At 44.2% G+C, this 18,092-nt stretch overlaps 1 protein-coding gene across 3 annotated transcripts in view; it reads right to left on the bottom strand.

Annotated features, from left to right (window-relative positions):
- Positions 1-18,092, bottom strand: part of LRRC49 (leucine rich repeat containing 49) — a 1,030,711-nt gene that overhangs the window by 848,630 nt on the left and 163,989 nt on the right. For all 3 annotated transcript variants that reach the window (XM_078684608.1, XM_078684609.1, XM_078684610.1), the window contains one exon: positions 13,612-13,699. In XM_078684608.1, coding sequence (XP_078540734.1) covers positions 13,612-13,699 — 88 coding nt within the window. The remainder of the gene's footprint in view (positions 1-13,611; positions 13,700-18,092) is intronic.

The following is an 18,092-nucleotide window of genomic DNA, read 5'->3' as shown; positions in this document are numbered from 1 at the left end:
AGCGTGCGTGCGCCCAAATCTGCGCCTGACCAGCTCTTGTCGCTCCCTCTTCCATTCACAATGCTGCGCACGTGCACAGCTCTTGTCTCGTTTTGTCAGATTTTGAAGGCTGAAACGATCGCTATAGTTCTCTGACGAGAACGCGCTTCGCGAGTTTCTAGCCGAGAACTAAAAAAAAGAAGAAATCACTGAGGAGCACTTCTGGACCTAGTAAGAGGTATGAGCAGGGCCACTGTTTGGCTGCATCGACTTTCGCACAAATATACATTTTCTTCATTAGCCACATAATTCATCATCTGCTCCCCAATCTGCAGATTTGAACAAAAAAAGCCTTGTTTCTAGCTCACACGGCTCAAACGTTACAAAAAATGAAGCGATAAGTGTTGCAGCGTGGTGGAAGGCCCTTTGCAAACCTAGAATGGTCACCTGTTACTTATTGCTAAGGGTGTTAAACTGGTACTAATGGTGTGCAAGCCACTCTTGCTTCCTTCTGCGCATCTCTTTTCTCTTTCTGCATTTCTGTTGCTTCTTTCTGCACATTTCTTTCTTTTTCTGCAAGTCTCTTGCCTGTTTCTGCACATCTCTTCCACTTTCTGCATCTCTCTTGCCTTTCTGCGTCTGTTTCCTCTTTCTGCAACTCATTTGCTTCTTTCTGTACCCTCCTGCTTCTTTCTGCACCCTTCTTCCCTCTTTCTGCACCTCTCTTGCCCTTTTATGTACCACTCGTATGTCTTTCTGTACGCCTCTTGCCACTCTCTCCACCCCCTTCCCTCTTTCTGCACTTCTGTTGCTTCTTTCTGCACTTATCTTGCTTCTTTCTGCATTTCACTTGCCTCTTTCTGTAACTCTCTTGCATCTTTGTACCCCGCTCTTGCCTTTGTCTGCACCTCACTTGCTTCTTTCTACACCCCACTTCCCTCTTTGTGCAACTCTCTTGCTTCTTTCCACACCGCTTCCCTCTTTCAGCACCACTCTTGCCTCTTTCTGTACCTTTGTTCCTTCTTTCTTCACCTGTATTGTCTCTTTCTGCACCCTCCGTGCCTCTTTCAGCACCTCTGTTGCTTCTTTCTGCAGTTCTCTTATCTGCACCCCTCCTGCCTCTCTCTGTACCCCACTTGCCTCTTTGTGTACCTCTCCTACCCCTTTCTGCACCCTTCTTGCCTCTTTTCCACCTTTGTTGGTTCTTTCTGCAACTCTTTTTCTTCATTCTGCATTTCACTTGCATCTTTCTGTACCACTCTTGCCACTTTCTGCACCTCTGTTGGTTCTTTCTAGACTGCTTGGGCTTCTTCCTGCACCTCCGTTCCAGATTTATGCATCCCTCTTGCCTTTTCATGCACCCCTCTTTCTACACCTCTCTTGCCTCAGTCTGCCCACCTGTTCCCTTTTTCTGCACCCCTTTTGCCTGTTTCTGCAACTCTCTTGCAACTTTCTGCAGCCCTCTTGCCTCCTTCTACACCTCACTTGCCTACGTGTGCACCTCTATTGGTTCTTTTGCACTGCTCTTGCTTCTTTCTACATCTCTCTTGCAAATGTCTGCACCCCTCTTGCCTGTTTTGCACCTCTCTTTCCTCTGTCTGCACCCCGTTCCCTCTTTCACTACCTCTTTCCGTAACTCTCTTGCCTCTTCCTGCAGTTCTCTTGCCTCCCTCTGCGCCTGTTGCTTTTTTCTGCACTTCTCTTGCCTCTTTCTGTACCCCTGTTGCTTCTTTCTTCACTTCCCATGCTCCTTTCTACACCTGTCTTGCTTTTTTCTGCGCCCTATTGCCTCTTTCTGCATTCGTCTTCCCTCTTTTCTGTACCTTTCTTGCCTGTTTATCTCACTTGCCTCTTGCTGTACTTCTCTTGCTTTTTTCTACACCTCTGTTGCTTCTTTCAGCAATTCTCTTGACTCTTTCTGTACTTCTCTGGCCTGTTTCTGCACCTCTCGCCTTTCTGCACCTCACTTGCTTCTTTCTGCACCCCTGTTGCCTCTTTCAGCACCCCTCTTCGTGCAACTCTCTGGCCTCTTCCTGCATTTCTCTTGCTCTTTCTGCACCATTTCATGCCTCTTTCAGCATCTCTGTTACTTCTTGATGCATCCCTCCTGCCTCTTTCTGCACCTCTCTTGCCTCTTTTTGCAACTCTCCTACCTTTTTCTGCACACCTCTTGCCTCTTTTTGCACCTTTGTTGTTTCTTTTCGCACTGCTCTGGCTTCTTTCTGCACCTTACTTGCCTCTTTCTGCAATTCTGTTGCTTCTTTCTACACCTCTGTTGCTTCTTTCAGCAATTTTGTTGGCTCTTTCTGCACTTCTCTTCCTTCTTTCTGCACCCTTCCTGCCTCTTTCTGTACCTCTCTTGCCTCTTTGTGCACCTCTCCTACCTCTTGCTTCACCCCTCATGTATCTTTTTGCACCTCTGTTGGTTCTTTCTGCACTGTTCCTGCACTTTCTGCATCTCACTTGCCTCTTTCTGCACATCTTTTGCTTCTTGTTAAACCTCTGTTGCTTCTTTCAGCAATTCTCTTGACTCTTTCTGCACTTCACTTGCTTCTTTCTGCACCTGTCTTGCCCCTCTGGATACCTCTGTTGCTTCTTTCTGCTCCCCTCCTGCCTCTTTCTGCACCCCTCTTCCCTCTTTGTGCAACTCTCTTGCCTCTCTCTACAACTCTCTTCCCTTATCTGCACCACTCTTGCCTCATTCTATACCTCTTTTGCTTCTTTCTGCACTTCTCTTCCTTTTTTCTGCACCCTCGTACCTCTTTCAGCACCTGTTTCTTATATTTGCACTCCTCATCCTTCTTTATGCACCCTTCATACCTCTTTCAGCAACTCTGTTGGTTCTTTCTGCACTGGTCTTGCTTCTTTCTGCACCTCATTGCCTTTCTACACCTCTCTTGTTTCTTTCTAAACCTGTTGCTTCTTTCAGCAATTCTCTTGCCTCCTTTTGCAATTCTTTCTATACTTTACTTGCTTCTATTTGTCCAACTCTCTTGCCTCTTTCTGCACCTCTCTTCTTTTTTTCTGTATCACTCTTGCCTCTTTTTGTACCTCTGTTGCTTCTTTCTGCACGTCTCTTGCGTCTTTCTGCACCCATCGTGCCTCTTTCAGCACCTCTGTTGCTTCTTTCTGCACTTTTCCTTCTTTCTGCACCGCTCGTGCCTCCTTCTGCACCTCTGTACCGTCTTTCTGCACTTCTCTTGCTTCTTTCTGTACCTATCTTGCCTCTTTCAGCCCCTCTGCTGCTTTTTTCTGCAGTTCTCTTGTCTCTTTCTGCACCTTACTTGCCATTTTCAGCACCTCTGTTGCTTTTTCTGCAGATCTCTTGCTTCTTTCTGCACCCCTCTTTTCTCTTTCTACACCTCTCTTGCCTCTTTCTGCCCCGTTTCTGCACCTTTCATGCTTGTTTCTGCAGCTTTCTTGCCTCTTGTTGTACCTCTGTTGCCTCTTTCTGCACTTCTCTTGCTCGTTCTGCACCCTTCACACCTCTTTCAGAACCTCTGTTGGTTCTTTCTGTACTCTCTTACTTTTTTCTGCACCTCACTTTCCTCAACGTGCACTTCTCTTTCTTTTTTCTACACCTCTGTTGCTTCTTTTAGCAATACTCTTACCTCTTTCTGCACTTCTCTTCCTTCTCTGCACCCCTCCGGCCTCTTTCTGTACCTCTGTTGATTCTTTCTGCACTGCTCTTGCTTCTTTCTGCACTTCTCTTGCTCCTTTCTACACCTATGTTGCTTCTTTCTGCAATTCTCTTGCCTCTTTCTGTACTTCTCTTCTTTCTTTCTGCATCCCTCCATCCTCTTTCTGTACCTCTCTTGACGATTTGTGCACCCCTCCTACCCTTTTCTGTACCCATTTTGCCTCTTTTTGCACAACTGTTGGTTCTTTCTGCACTGCTCTTGCTTCTTTCTCTACCTCTGTTGCAAATGTATATATCCGTCTTGTCTCTTTCTGCACCTTTCTGGTCTGTTTCTGCACCTCTCTTGCCTCTATCGGCACCTCTGTTGCTTCTTCCTGCACTATCTGACTTAGAGGTAGTTTTAATCCCCCTGCCTATTATGTACTACTGTTACAGAAAACAAATGATGGATGGAATGCTGACAATGCAAACATTCTCCCCAGTCAAGGGGGGACCTGGCCTGGCAGTTCGGTCTGGACTGTTCCCATGGGGCACAGGGTCAAGACTGATTTGCATATGGCTGGGGTGGCATAGTGAGAAAAAGAACAATGGATTTAACCCAGATCTTTTGCCACTGGATTCAAGCTAGCCTGGCTGAAGAAAGGTGACATGCCCTGAAACCGGTCCCAGGATGATTTTTCCGGTCCAGGGAGGTCCTGGCCTGGCAGTTCAGTCTGGACTGTTTCCATGGGGCACAGGGTCAAGACTGATTTCCATATGGCTGGGTCCAAACTGGGGTGGCGTAGTGGGCAAAGAACGATGGATTTATCCCAGATCCTTTGACTGGGAAAAAATGTTTGCATTGTCAGCATTCCGTCCATCATTTGTTTGATGTAACACTTTCGCCCTAAGTGGGGTGGGTATGCCCAGACGTGGATCCCTTGCTCCCAGTGCCACTGGATTCAAGCTAGCCTAGCTGAAGAAGGGTGAAATACCTGAAACCGGTACCAGGATGCTTGTTTCCGGTCCAGGGAGGACCTGGCCTGACAGTTCGGTCTGGACTGTTCCAATGGGGCACAGGGTCACGACTGATTTGAATATGGCTGGCTCCAAACTGGGGTGGCGTAGTGGGCAAACAAACATCGTATTTAGCCCTGATCATTTGACTGGGGGAGAATGTTTGCATTGTCAGCATTCCGTCCATCATTTATTTGCTGTGACACTTTTCGCCCTAAGTGGGATGGGTATTCCCAGACGTGGGTCCCTTACTCACTGCGCCACTGGATTCAAGCTAGCCTGGCCGAATAAGGTGACATACCCTGAAACCAGTCCCAGGATGCTTGTTTCCAGTCCAGGGAGGACCTGGCTTGGAAGTTCGGTCTGGACTGTTCCCATGGGGCACAGGGTCAAAACTGATTTGCATATGGCTGGGTCCACACTGGGGTGGCGTAGTGGGCAAAAGAACGATGGATTTAACCCAGATTTTTTGACTGGGGGAGAATGTTTGCATTGCCAGCATTCCGTCCATCATTTGTTTAATGTAACACTATGATGTAGTAGGGCTTTACAGGGGAGGTCATGCCATGCACAGGGGTACCCCAACCCATAGTGTACCATAGTGTATGTAGGTGTTTTCACTTTATTCTAAGTGTCTTTCAGGATAGCAGTGGCTCCTGGCCTGGTTAGTCAGAGTCAGTTACCACATTGACCAGTCAGCAAAAAGTTGGGGGCACAGGATGACTTTGCAACAAGACCTCTTTTTGCACCTCTGTTGGTTCTTTCTGTATATCTCTTGTTTCTTTCTTCACCATTCTTTATCTTTCTGGACTTCTGTTGCCTCTTTCTGCATTTCTCTTGCTTCTTTCTGCACTCCTCATGACTAGCGCTACTCCGGTATCAGAAAATGTTGTACCTCTCCTTAGTACAGAACTTTCCTCAGTTACAGCTACTCTCCTACCAGTGACCAACAGCGAAGAAAACATGCATTTAATCAGCACTAGACTCATTATCACTCACAACACAGAGGTGAGGGCCATTAAATCAGTTATCAACAGACACTGGGGCATCATTAAATCTGACCCAACCCTTGGCCGTCTAGTTGCCCCCTGTCCCGACATCACATTTAAAAGAGCTAGATCCATGCATGACGCCCTGGTCAAAAACAGTCCAGAACTTAAGAACACTTCCAACTGGTTAGATGACAGAAATGGGTTCTTCAAATGCAACAGTTGTAGGGCATGCAAATTTGGTAAAAACATCACCCAACTAGACTCCACTTTCAGTACTACACCCCTCATTATCAAACATCATCTCACATGCAGGACTGAATATACCATTTACCTACTGGAATGTGATTGTGGTCTCCGCTACATTGGCAGCACGAAGCTAGCAGCACACATGCGCATCCTACAACATCTCAGAGCCATTGTGAACAGTGACCCCTACATATCCAGTCGCCAGGCACTTCAAGGAGACACATCAGAACAACCTTGAACATCTCAAATACTCAGTCATTGACTGCATACCCACACTCAGAAGGGGGGGAAACAGGGAGAAACTGTTACGCCAAATGGAGAGCAAATATATTCTGCAAATCAAAACGAAGGCTCCGGCCGGCCTCAATACTAGTGAGGATCTTTATCATTTTCTGTGAAACCATATGATTTCATTTACCTGCATAGGTCTCTGCTGTGTTCCACGTGCCATTAAGCAAACTGAGTCACTTTGTATTTCATTATCTGGCACACGCTGTTTTCTTTGTACCATTTGAGGTAATGTGCAGCCTGTCTCTTTCTGCAATGTTTTGTTGTTTAAAATGTTCTTATCACTGAGTAATAACTGTGTATCCATCATGCATTTTGCATTTGAGCAAATATTTCGTTGATTTCTGACGTACTCGTCACATGAGAAAATAAAACACATACGCATACACATACCACGTAGTCGCATAATTAGGGTATTAAGTTTTCTCATTGACTTTCTTGATATATTTTCCTGTTTTTGAACAGGAAGGAATTTTTTAATCACCAGTCTTCAGGATTGGAAGGGATTTTTAAAGAAGTATGGTCTTCAGTACATTCACATCACCCACTGTGCACATTTTTTCTCCCACATCCCCGCCATCCTGCCCTTCAGCACAGCCCCCTTTATGTCCCTCGACACCTCACACTGGGTGCATACATTACTTATCTCAGTCCTGTCAAGCATCACGCAACAGGTGTGACACTCACGCATTTCAGTGCGGTGATCCGCATCACTGCACTGAAATGCATTGTCACGCATTTTGTCACCTGCTAGGCGCGCCACCAGCGGCGCCTGTGCCCCGGCTCTCTGCTGCTCCGAGAGAGAGATGCAGGTTGCTGAGCCGAGTTCCGAAATAGTTAATAACCAGACTGCTCTCAGCTCTGTGGAGTGGGCTGAGAGCAGCGCTACAATGTATCTGCCCTGGAAACTGAATGCGGCGCCAGCGAGGCGGCGCGCGGCTTTCGAAACATTCACACACACAGGGGGGGCCGGGCTGCCCTCTCATCAGTCGATACTGCAGCTGGCAATCAACGCCCGTGGCACCATGGGGGCTGTGTTCAATAGACCGGATGTGCCGGCGTAGAGTGCAGTGCAGGCAAGTCAGGAGGAACTAAGCGGCGGGGGAATCTGAGAGTCCTGGCGAGACTCGAGTCTCTCTAATGCCATGGCCGGGCCGCAAGAGGGGGCATGAATGAACTTGTGTAATGGGCGCGCGTATGGCGCTCGCAAAATAGACTGCCGCGCATTTTGTTATCCAGACTCGATAGACCCGATCCCACCGGCCTTGTGAACTTCACTTGCAGTATTTCAGGTAGTTATGACAACATTATTTATAATTATGGCAGAGCTCCGTGGACTGTAGGGGCAAGGTGCTGCCCATCTGAAGATTGATTGTGTCGGAAAGTTAGTAAGTCGTGTCTCGTGATGTATCTCTCTATGCTGAAAATTTTTTATTAATGGCGCGCGCCTTGCTGCCGGTTGTCCATGCTTTTACTATAATAATTGAGCTTGGATAACTGTATGCAGCAATGAAGCAGGTCTCGGAAAAACTAGGCCGCTTTAAACTTGATCAACTGCCGAGGGGCGGCACTGTAAGAGTGACCGTTCGCCCTTTACCTCCAGAATTACGCAGCAGTAGGGGGGTGCAAGAAGGTCTGCTTTGAGGAGGGGTTGCTGAAGACAGACAGTAGCGGAGAAGGAATGGAATATACCGATGATCGGATGAACGGAATGTACACTGTTTAAAACCATGTAATCTGTTTTAAAGGGACTAAGCAGGTGTACATAAAACCCAAACATAACTGATGTGGCAGGGTGCACGACTGAAAAATGGCTCATACTTTCCCTTCATGAAGACAAAGGAGAACCAGGCGGTTGAAGAAGATATATATATATATATCACATTATACTTCTGAAAACAATGTGTATAGGGGCCTCGGAGTCTGTTCATCTGGGCAGCTTGCAGGCTCTGTATTCTCATCAGGTTATGCTAGAATTGCAAGTTGTCTCATAACGTGTTGCAGATGCGATATAGGGACTCGTTAAGCAGCTCGTTTTCTGAGAAGTGTTCATGTGTGTAAGTTTCAGCTTTGGACCGAATTTAACTGCGCATCTTTATTTTCCTTGTTTTTGTTCATGTGTGCCTGCTTGGCAATGCCCCTGATAGTTAATTGTTTTATAATTGGGCCACAGCCATTATTTTCTCCTGAGCTGCCACCTGTCTGCCCTGTTACACCTGAGAACTGACTGTACATCACATAGCAGTCTGTCTTCTCACTGACTGTAAGCTGTGTTAGTCGCTCGCACCTGGGTCAGGTGATTGTGAGAGCCACTGGTGCTTGCCAACGTAACTTCTCAGTGCACCTAGCATCACTGAGTCAGCAGAGCCTGTATGTAGTGTAGCACTGTCTGACAAACTGCGAGTGGGGTGATGGTGCCACCAGCAGGGTTAGGCAGGTAGTGGGCGGTATGCAGGACCAGGGCACACTGCTTAGTAATACAGCTTGTGGATTATGATGTGACTCATTTTAGAGTTCCTTTTTTCTCAAATGGGTGTAATTTCTGAAATTTAATTATTTCTCTTGTCTACATAGCTAGATTTTGCTCGCGAGAAGGTGTCACTCATAGTCGTTGAAATGTCACTCATAATTACACTGAAATTAAGAACATGTCACACATAGCAATCTTAAACCTTGGAAGCTATGTTATCTTTGTTTATCACACGACAGCAGCCGCCTTCTATAGTCTGTACTTTCTCAAGTTTTAGTAACCTTGACACAGCCAGCACGGCTACAGTACCTTACACAGAGGCAGACAACAGCCACGAGTAGTTTGGCACGTCTTGCATTCCAGGCTCATGCACTGTTTCAGCCCGGTCTTTGACACTTTTTGACACATGCTTTCATTCCGGTCGACGCAGTTTTACTTACCCCGGTGTGGCGGGTGGTTATTTTCCGAGACCCTCGTGGCTCAAAAAACATTTGACATTATCGCAACCATACCACTTAGACACATGTCGAACGCTCTGTGATTATGGAAGGCACGATGTTGCTTTGATTCGAATTCGTTTCTATTTTGCATAATTTACTGCATGCGTTTCTCTAAGGTTCTTCTAATCCGAGCGTCTAGATGTTTCCATTGAAATATGTTAAGTCAAATCCGATGTCTGTTTATGTTATCATTGTACATCAGGAAATGCAAGCAGTGATGGCTCATTTGTATTTAATCTGCTCACTGTGTTCACTCATATGCTTGTCAAGACATAGGTGAGTTAGTTTTCCTTTTTGCACTAAAACAACACGTATGATGATGTCAATACGGAGTAAAAGATGTAGTAAATCCACTTACTCACTGCAATAGACATAGTAACCAGACTGCTGTCTTCACCTGTATATATGTTGCACATGTTCTCACAGAGCGCTATGAGATCAAGGCTGCATTTCCAGCAGCCGAAACGCGTCATGTTAGACCTTTTGATGAGTGAATAAACTTTCATCATTATTCACACCAGCTTACGGAGTCTGTGCCCTTGTGTTTAGACAGAATTGCCTGTCGTGGCATTGGGATTACTTCGTTATATATATATATATATATATGTATATATATATATATATATATACATATATATATATATATATAGATATATCTTTATATATATATATATATATATATATATATATATATATATATATATATATATATATAAATAATGCATTTGTACATGTAAATAAAATACACAACATACAAACAGCATTGTTTTTGGAATAAGCAGACAAGCAACGGGGAGTGGGTGGGTCAGTGAGGAAACCAAAGGTAGATGCTGAATACACCAGAAAAAGCATTACCAAAGGTAAGTAACTTGTTCTTCTGATGGATTATCTACATGTGGACTCCTCACCTTTTAAGTCCAGCACTTGGAGGTGGGTGGATGTCTGTTTATACCAATAAACCCTGTAACACTGAATGGGCAAAGTGAATGTCCCTCCTCACCTCAGAGTCTAAACAATAGTGCTTAACAAAAGTGTGGAAGGAGGCCTAAATCACCGCTTTGCAAATGTCAACCACAGGGACACTTCTAACCAAAGTGGAAGCCTTGGTAAAGTAGAATGAGCTCTAATACCTTCAGGTGGTTCTTTGTTAGCCATGGAATAGCAGATCTTGATGCACAGGATAATCCATCTGGATAATGTCGTCTTATACACTTCGTTTCCTTTCATTTCACCCACATAGCCAACAAACAGCTGATTATCCAACCGGAGATCTCGAGTTCTGTCCACATAAAAGCTCATAACTCTCTTACGGTCCAAATGATGAAGCCTTTCTTCCTCTTTAGAGGAATGAGGGGAGTATGTAAAGTATGAAGATGGACAGACTAGCCTAGGTGGAAGGGAGTAACCACCTTTGGCAGGAAAGCAGCTCTGATTCTTAATACCATAAAAAGTCTGAAGGGGGTTTTACACTTAATGCCTGCAATTCACTAACACATCGAGCCGATGTTATGGCAACCAGAACAAAAAGTTTTGAAAGTCAGTAACCTTAAGGTTGGCCGTTTTCCTATCACATTGGCCGGGAAGGAAGAGGAAGAAGGCTGATGGGCAGCCCCATGTTGTCTGGCTCTGCCACGATGTCTGCTGTTGTATGGCTGATATTGACTTCTGCTTTGAAAGGAAACGTTCCGGCTAAACCAATGTAACCTACGAAATTGCCTATAATATTTAGGCTGTGACTGAAGGCCCATAAGATCTTGCTGTCGTTTTGCTGTCCTTGAATCTCTACAAGGCAGAATCCGCCTTGGCACCAAACAGCCTTGAACAATCGAACGGCAAGTCCATCAAGGTTGTTTGCACATCCGGTGAGAAGTTAACGGCATTTACAACGTGGGCAGAACCACGTATTCCGTTACCATGCAAACATTACCACGCTTGACTTTGCCACACATATGCCTTTATCACGCAAATGCGTGATAAAGGCAGTCAGCACTCTAGAATTCAGAGCGGATGGGCAGGCAAAATGGAAGGAGGAACAGGAAGGATCGGGATGCAGCATGTTAAGTAGGGCTGAAGGTCGGGTTTTAGGTGTCAGGGCGCGTGGTCAGGGTAATTTTTAGGGTTGGGCCCGGTTTTAGGGCTCAGGACGGGGGGCTGGGTTTGGGGTAGTTTAAAGGGCTGGGTATAAGGGCTCAGGCCGAGGGGGCAGTTTTTACAGCTGGGGCCGGTTTTAGGGCTCAGGGTGGGGGGCTGTAGTGTAATTTTTATGAATCATACCTTAACAATAATATAGCGATATAATCGGATGCGTGGTTACGTCATACAACCCTGGTGAGAAGCCAGACTCCCTTAACCAAGCTTGTCTCCTTGTTGCAACTGAGGATCCCATTACCCTGGAGACTGAATCAACTGTGCCACGGTGTAAACTTGATGGGTTCAGTAATTCTGTAAAATGCCTCTTAATGTCATCAGGCAACCTAGGGACTATTACATTGTGAGATTCCATTAATGCATGGATGTATCGTCCACAGAAACAGATTACATTGGTCGACTTCAAGGCCATGTTACCAGAAGAAAACACTTTCTTTGCAGACTGTTTCATTCTCTTGGACTCCCTAACTGTAGAGGGCATTTGAAAGGATCCCAGCGTTAGCTTTGAAGAATAGGAAGCTTGCACCACCAAAACTCTCAGGTGAGGGATGAGCAGACAAAATGGTGGATTCCCCAGGAGCAGGCTTATACCTTCTTGCAATAGACCTAGACACTGCTGCAGATGTCACAGGCTTCTGCCAAATTTCAAGAATTGGCTCAGTGAGCGCTTCATTGAAAGGCAGCAAGTGCTCTGATGTGGATGTTACAGAATGCAATACCTCTGTAAGTAATATACTTTTGAGCTCAGTAGAAGGAAAATGAAAGTTCAGCATCTCGGCAGTTTTTTCTTATCACAGAGTGATATGTTGTGAATTCAGGTGGTTGAATACCTTTTGGAGACAGACTCCCATTTCGGGGAGGTATCCAAACCCCTTTTTCCATCCAGGGGTTCAATCTTTGAATCCAAAGAAACAATTTCACCTTCTTCCATATTCGGATTCTGCCCATAAAAATATTGCTCCTCCTCTATAAGCCTTTGGGTCGCTCTCTGGGACCTATGCTTGAGCATCTGCGTCGATGAAAGCAACACTGGGGTCAGCGATGTTGGCAATGGCGCTGATGACTTAGTCACCTTATTAGCAGATGTCAGTGGCAACGGAGTTGAGCAGCTTAACACCGGCATGCATCCAGTCGCCGCCAAAGGTTTAGACAGCACCGGAGACTAATGTCGATTCTCCTCCACCAGTGATGAAGTCACCTCTCTAGGTGCCGGAGGAGGCCAGGAAACCTAGGCCATCACCATAAATGGCAGTAATGGTGCCTGTTGATAATGTGCCAGAAACTCTCCCAAGAAATAAGAAATTAGACCCACGGGGCCTGCAGGCGCACCAGATGGAGTTATTGCCCCACTGAAAATGCTATACATAGCATTCAGAAAACTCAACAAATCAGACCACGGAGTCGCAAACGCAGGCTACCCCAGCTCCTGCCTAGGAAGCATAGGGTGCGGTGGTGGTAGAACTAGATCCAGTACAGTCAGGGCATCCGGGTGGAGTCAAGGGCCTTGGACTCGAGAGAGACACCGGTGCGATCTCTGGAGATGGAGTTGGCGATATCTCACTTCAACCTTCATGAGTCTTCAGACTGGGAGACACTGACCTCGGTCAGTTATGCCTCAAAGAACGATGCTGGGAACCATGACACAGCTTCTTCTTATGCTTGCTCTTATAAGACTTCAAAGAGTGGGGAGACGGCGACTCCGACCGAGGACGAGACCTCCTTCATCCTCTCTTCTCCTTTTCGCCCTGGCCATAAAAAGCTTTGCCTCCTTCTCCCTAAAAGCCTTGGGGTTCATCTTCTAGCAAGAAGAACCAGTGTTGGCGTCGTTATCCGAACTTAAACACCGAAGACAATCGCCATAAGGGTCTGTGATCAACAATTGACCATCATATTCCCTGCAAGGTTTAAATCCATACAATCCATACTTCCTCAGACAATTCATCTTTTCCCTGCAACAACGTTGATATTTACTGGAATAAATGTTGCAAGACTTCCTGGTAGTATGGAGAGCCTAGAAAAAAAAACGTTACATATCAAAAGCATAGAAAAAAGAGAACGAATATCAGCATGCCGACAGGGGCATCAGATGGCTCCGATAACGTCACGCGGAGACGAGTGCGGAGATGCGGCATTGTGACGTCCTCGCCGACGTGGGAGAGCTGTAAAGAAAAGTTTCCGTGGAATGCTGGTGCATTGGGATGTTCAAAAGGTGAGGAACCACAGGTAGATGAATCCATCAGAACCTGGGTGCCACATGGAGACATTTTAGAACCGCATGAGAATGTCCGCATGTTAGCAGCACACTCATTAGAAAGGTTTAATTGAACACATTGTAAATGCAAACTAGAATACCTTGCTTGCTGGGATCGTTTTTTTCTGTATCTTGTTGCATATGCCTGCTGTGCAAAAATGATTGTTCTTTATTTATTCTGAATTCAAACTGCAAAAGAAAGAATAGTTGTTAGGATTCTGATACTCCTTGAGATGCAAAAAAGCAAATCATTTGTCAATTTTGTGTTCTATACATTCTAAAATTCTAAAAGGATTAACAATTTCACTATAACATAGCATGACAAATGCCACTGCATAACATAATATGGAAGGATCAATACACTTAGTAAAAACTTGTTTTTAAATGAATGGTCACCTTCCCTAAAGTAGACAATTTATTCCTATCAGGCGTAACCTTCTTCCGGAGAAAAATTACAACTAAAATTAAAATCACAGGAATCAAGATTTCTTTAACCACAGGAAAAACGTTATCCCCATAGAGCACACCATCACGAAATGTGCAGGTTTTCCTTCTCCATTCTCATCTGACCATTGAATGTACTCCTAACAGAGCCAAGAGTAACTCGACTGTATCCAGATTTGTTGTGAATACCCACAGGGCAGACATCCCTCCCCTGGATTGATCAAAACACTCTCCTATGAACAGATCAGCTGACACATACAATTCATGCTATTATATGTGAAGAAATGTGTGTGCCAATTCATGTTTTGTGCATTGTAAACATATGTTTATACACTTGTACATTAACTATTTGCTATGTCTAAGTCCAACTCCGGTGTGCAACTACCTTTGTAAGGTAGGCAACAAGACTGCACTATAAGATTGTCAACTGCACAGCTATCTTTTAACTATCGATTTACACCATTGCGTTGCATAACACTGTCTTCTGCCCCTTTTACATTTGTTCCTCATCAATATTTCACACTATACAATTCTAGGTCCTAGTCTAACTGGGATTTAACAAACATGCACTGAGATAAATTAAGTACCAGGTGTGGCAGCTGTATTCTGTACAATCTGAAGGAGGCAGTTAAAATATTTAAGCCAAGCAAGACTATAATGATCGAGCCAGTATGAGATAGCTGCCTGGATCAGCAACCTTTTCCGTCAACTAAGTGGCAAGGAAGAATTTTCCTTAAGTTCTTCAAAAGGGAGTTACTTGTGCCAGTGATTTTGCTGACATGCAGGCAGAAGGTAAGATCAACACTGGTAGGATCAACAACATTCAAACAAATGGGCATAACCATGGGGGGGTCTGTCTATAGTGACCCAGTAAACACTTTAGGAAGACTCAAAGTATGCAATGACATGAACCTTAAATCTTACTCTGGAGACATCAACCATTTTCCAGTGAACGGCCAAGAAAAGGGACATATGTTTTAAACCCATTGCTTTGCATTTGTTTATGAGTTCAATGTGTAAATTACTTTCTGTTTTATTTATCAGAGACTAAAAATGTAAAGCCCCTTCCTATGATGTTTGACTTGCTGTTCATAATGAAAACCCTATTCCTAATCTATTTGACAGAGAGTTGACTGTGTAAAACCATGCTGCTCTGTTGCAACTGTCATAATTCACAATGTAAATCCCTGTCCTATTGTGTTTGTAATAAAGTTCACAATGTAAAATCCCTTCCTACTGAATTTGTCAGAGTTTGTATGTAAAGCTGTATTTGTCAGAGATGACACCCCTATTCTTACTGCATTTGTAAGAGTTCACAATGTAAAATACCTTCCTATTAGAGTTCTCACAAAGCTCACAATACAAAACTCCTTTCCATGGCGTTTGGCAAGGAGTTCATAATGGAAAACATAATTTCCTATAAATATTTATGTCACCAAATTCAGCCTATTTCCCAAGGGGGCTGATCCCTCCTAACAACAGAAAATCATAGCTGCCATTTTGTTTCCCGCTCCCAAGGGAAAAGATACTTAAAATGGTATGCTCCTTTAGGTGGGTCAGCCTATTTCCTTGGGGTGGCCGGCCCCCTCCCCAAAAAACGCGAATTCCTGGTGTCTCGTGGTTTTTGCTCATGGTGTGTCTTGAGATCGACAAGGAGGAAACTGTTTGAGGGAGGCATTGATGGAAAGGGGAGACACCTAAAAAAACACCAGACATGGGAGCAGAGGACTCACCTTCTTGCACCTTTGCTCAGGTGGGGATCTGTGATGTCAGAGTGCCGCAAGGGCAATGTGTGTGAGGGCGGTTCTGGCCAGAAGTAGAAGTGATTTCGCTTTGTCCCCACCCATGGAATTCAAAAAAGAAAAACCTTCAGTGCAAGCTCCCTCCACAGAATCAGCCAATGGACGCACTGAGAACGAATTGTGGGCGACGGCCTGTGATCGACCCCCAGACTTAAGGGATTGATGCTCATGTCAATGTATACTTTGGGTCTTCCAAAATGCTTGATGGGTCTCTAAGCAAACACCACATGGTAGTGTTTATGTACATGTTAAAGCCAATAAATTGATTTGTAAGCATGGTGACAAAAGCTGTATGCCTCTCATTTTACCTACTAAATGATTTACAGGCTTAACCATGCTTATCATGAAATGATTTGCAGGTTACAATTGACCCATATAGGGGCATTGATGCTTTTTTGGTCAAGCATTCGAGACCTCATGTATATACTTTAGTATATACTTATATGTATATGTACTTAGTGGGCTCTGGAGATCAGCCCTAGGACTAGTCTGCTTCGGGACTTTTTTTCTGTTTAACTGCCTATATTTAACTGTCTTGATAGAAAACGACCAGCAGAGGTCAGTGAAATACCAGAATTGCTTTCTGCTTGTTCAACTGCCTCTATTTAACTATTTTGATAGAAAACGACCAGTAGAGGTCTGTAAAATACCAGAATTGTTTTCTGCTGAGGGACTTTATGTTTTTTAATGTTTCTGGCAACTGCCTCTATTTAACTTTTTTGATAGAAAACGTCAGTAAAATACCAGAATCACTTTATCATTCTCTAGATTCCAGTCCATAGAAATTGTCTTCCACAAGCACCCGTAGACAATAATATTTTTTTCAAATCTTGCATTTTCAGTGATATGACCACCGGAGGCCCTGATTTTATATTAAAAATCGAGCTTAGACTATACCATTTCCTGCTGAAAGGCAATATTTCTCTCCATGTGTTCCAATACCTGGTGTGTCACGCAGTTTGGTGCTTACTTTCCCTCCATGTTAAAGAACAGTAGATCTTTCAGCACCCAGGTCTAATGTGCTGCTTAGCTAAATAAATATAGGGTCCCAAAGGCGAGACTGATTGCATTGCAAATGCTTGTTAAGATTGGAGCCAGATGGTGTGCTAATTATTGACTTGTACCACACAAATAAAGGGAATGGACTTGATGTACAGGGTTAGGTCCGAGTTATATTTCTTTAGGGAATGCAATTTGCCCCCTGCAATTCTGCAAGGCCCCTTTGGGAGGGGTTTTCAATGTGAAATTCCACTTCAAATCTTGTGAATATTTCACATTTTTTGCTTGGTATTTTTGTGTGTTTATTACAATACTCTCCCTTTTTAAAGAAGCCTTGCATGTGCATTAATTCACTGTTATTTTTGTATGTTGCAGAGTTTTCATTATCTAGCCCACATCACCTCCCTGAGTTTTATCCACGGACTGCTTTGCCTCCTTACCTAGAGATGCAAGTCCTAAAATGGATATTTGGTTCCCTGTTTGAGGGATTGTGGTACAGATGCTCCAGTATCCCAGAGAATAAAGACCCCTATTGGCCCAGTTGGAAGCCAGTAAATACTGAATTCCCTGGGTAATCCTGAACCAGATTTTGCCAGTATAGTCAGAAGGGGTGTTGCATTATGAATGCTGTGAACTCCTTGCCAAAAGGCATAGGAAAGTATTTTATATTTTGAGCTTCTATGACAAATACAACAAGAAGAGAGTTTGCAAGTTTGATTAATATGACAGGAAGCTTGTTTTACACCGTGAAATCTGTGACAACTTTAACAGGAAAAGGTTTTGCATTGTGACTTCTTTAAAAAACACAAATGGAATGGGTATTACATTGTGAAACTCATTAGAAGCTAGTTGAACATATTTAACTCTATGACAAACACACTAGGATTAGGTTTTGTATTGTGAACTCCAGAACAAAGATGATAGGAACTGGCTTCACATTTTTAATATATAACAAATGCAATGTTATATGAATTTACGTTGTGAACGGTCAGACAAATAAAGGAAGAAGGAAACCATATGCCCCATGTTTTTGGCCTAGCACTGGAAATTTCTTGATATTACCACAGGAGTTTTAAATTTCATCTTGATGTTTTAAATATTAAATCAGTTGGGATAGGCAGTAGCCCTCACATTTTACATTGTTAATGAAAGCCTGTAAGGCTTATCCTTTTTGATTTCGATAAAACCTCATGCTGTCAAATGGCTCACATACCATTATGGCTGGTTTTAAGGATCAAAGTGCATTGCCAAATAGTACCTCACAGATAGTGGGAGCTGACTACCTTTACATGGTTAGTTGCAGTGGCGGCTGGCATGACTTGCGGCTGGCGAGGTCG

Source organism: Lissotriton helveticus, chromosome 3_2, assembly GCF_964261635.1.
Source record: "Lissotriton helveticus chromosome 3_2, aLisHel1.1, whole genome shotgun sequence".
NCBI lineage: Eukaryota > Metazoa > Chordata > Amphibia > Caudata > Salamandridae > Lissotriton > Lissotriton helveticus.
Note: the sequence above shows the minus strand (reverse complement) of the source record. Positions and strands in the feature narration are given on the sequence as shown.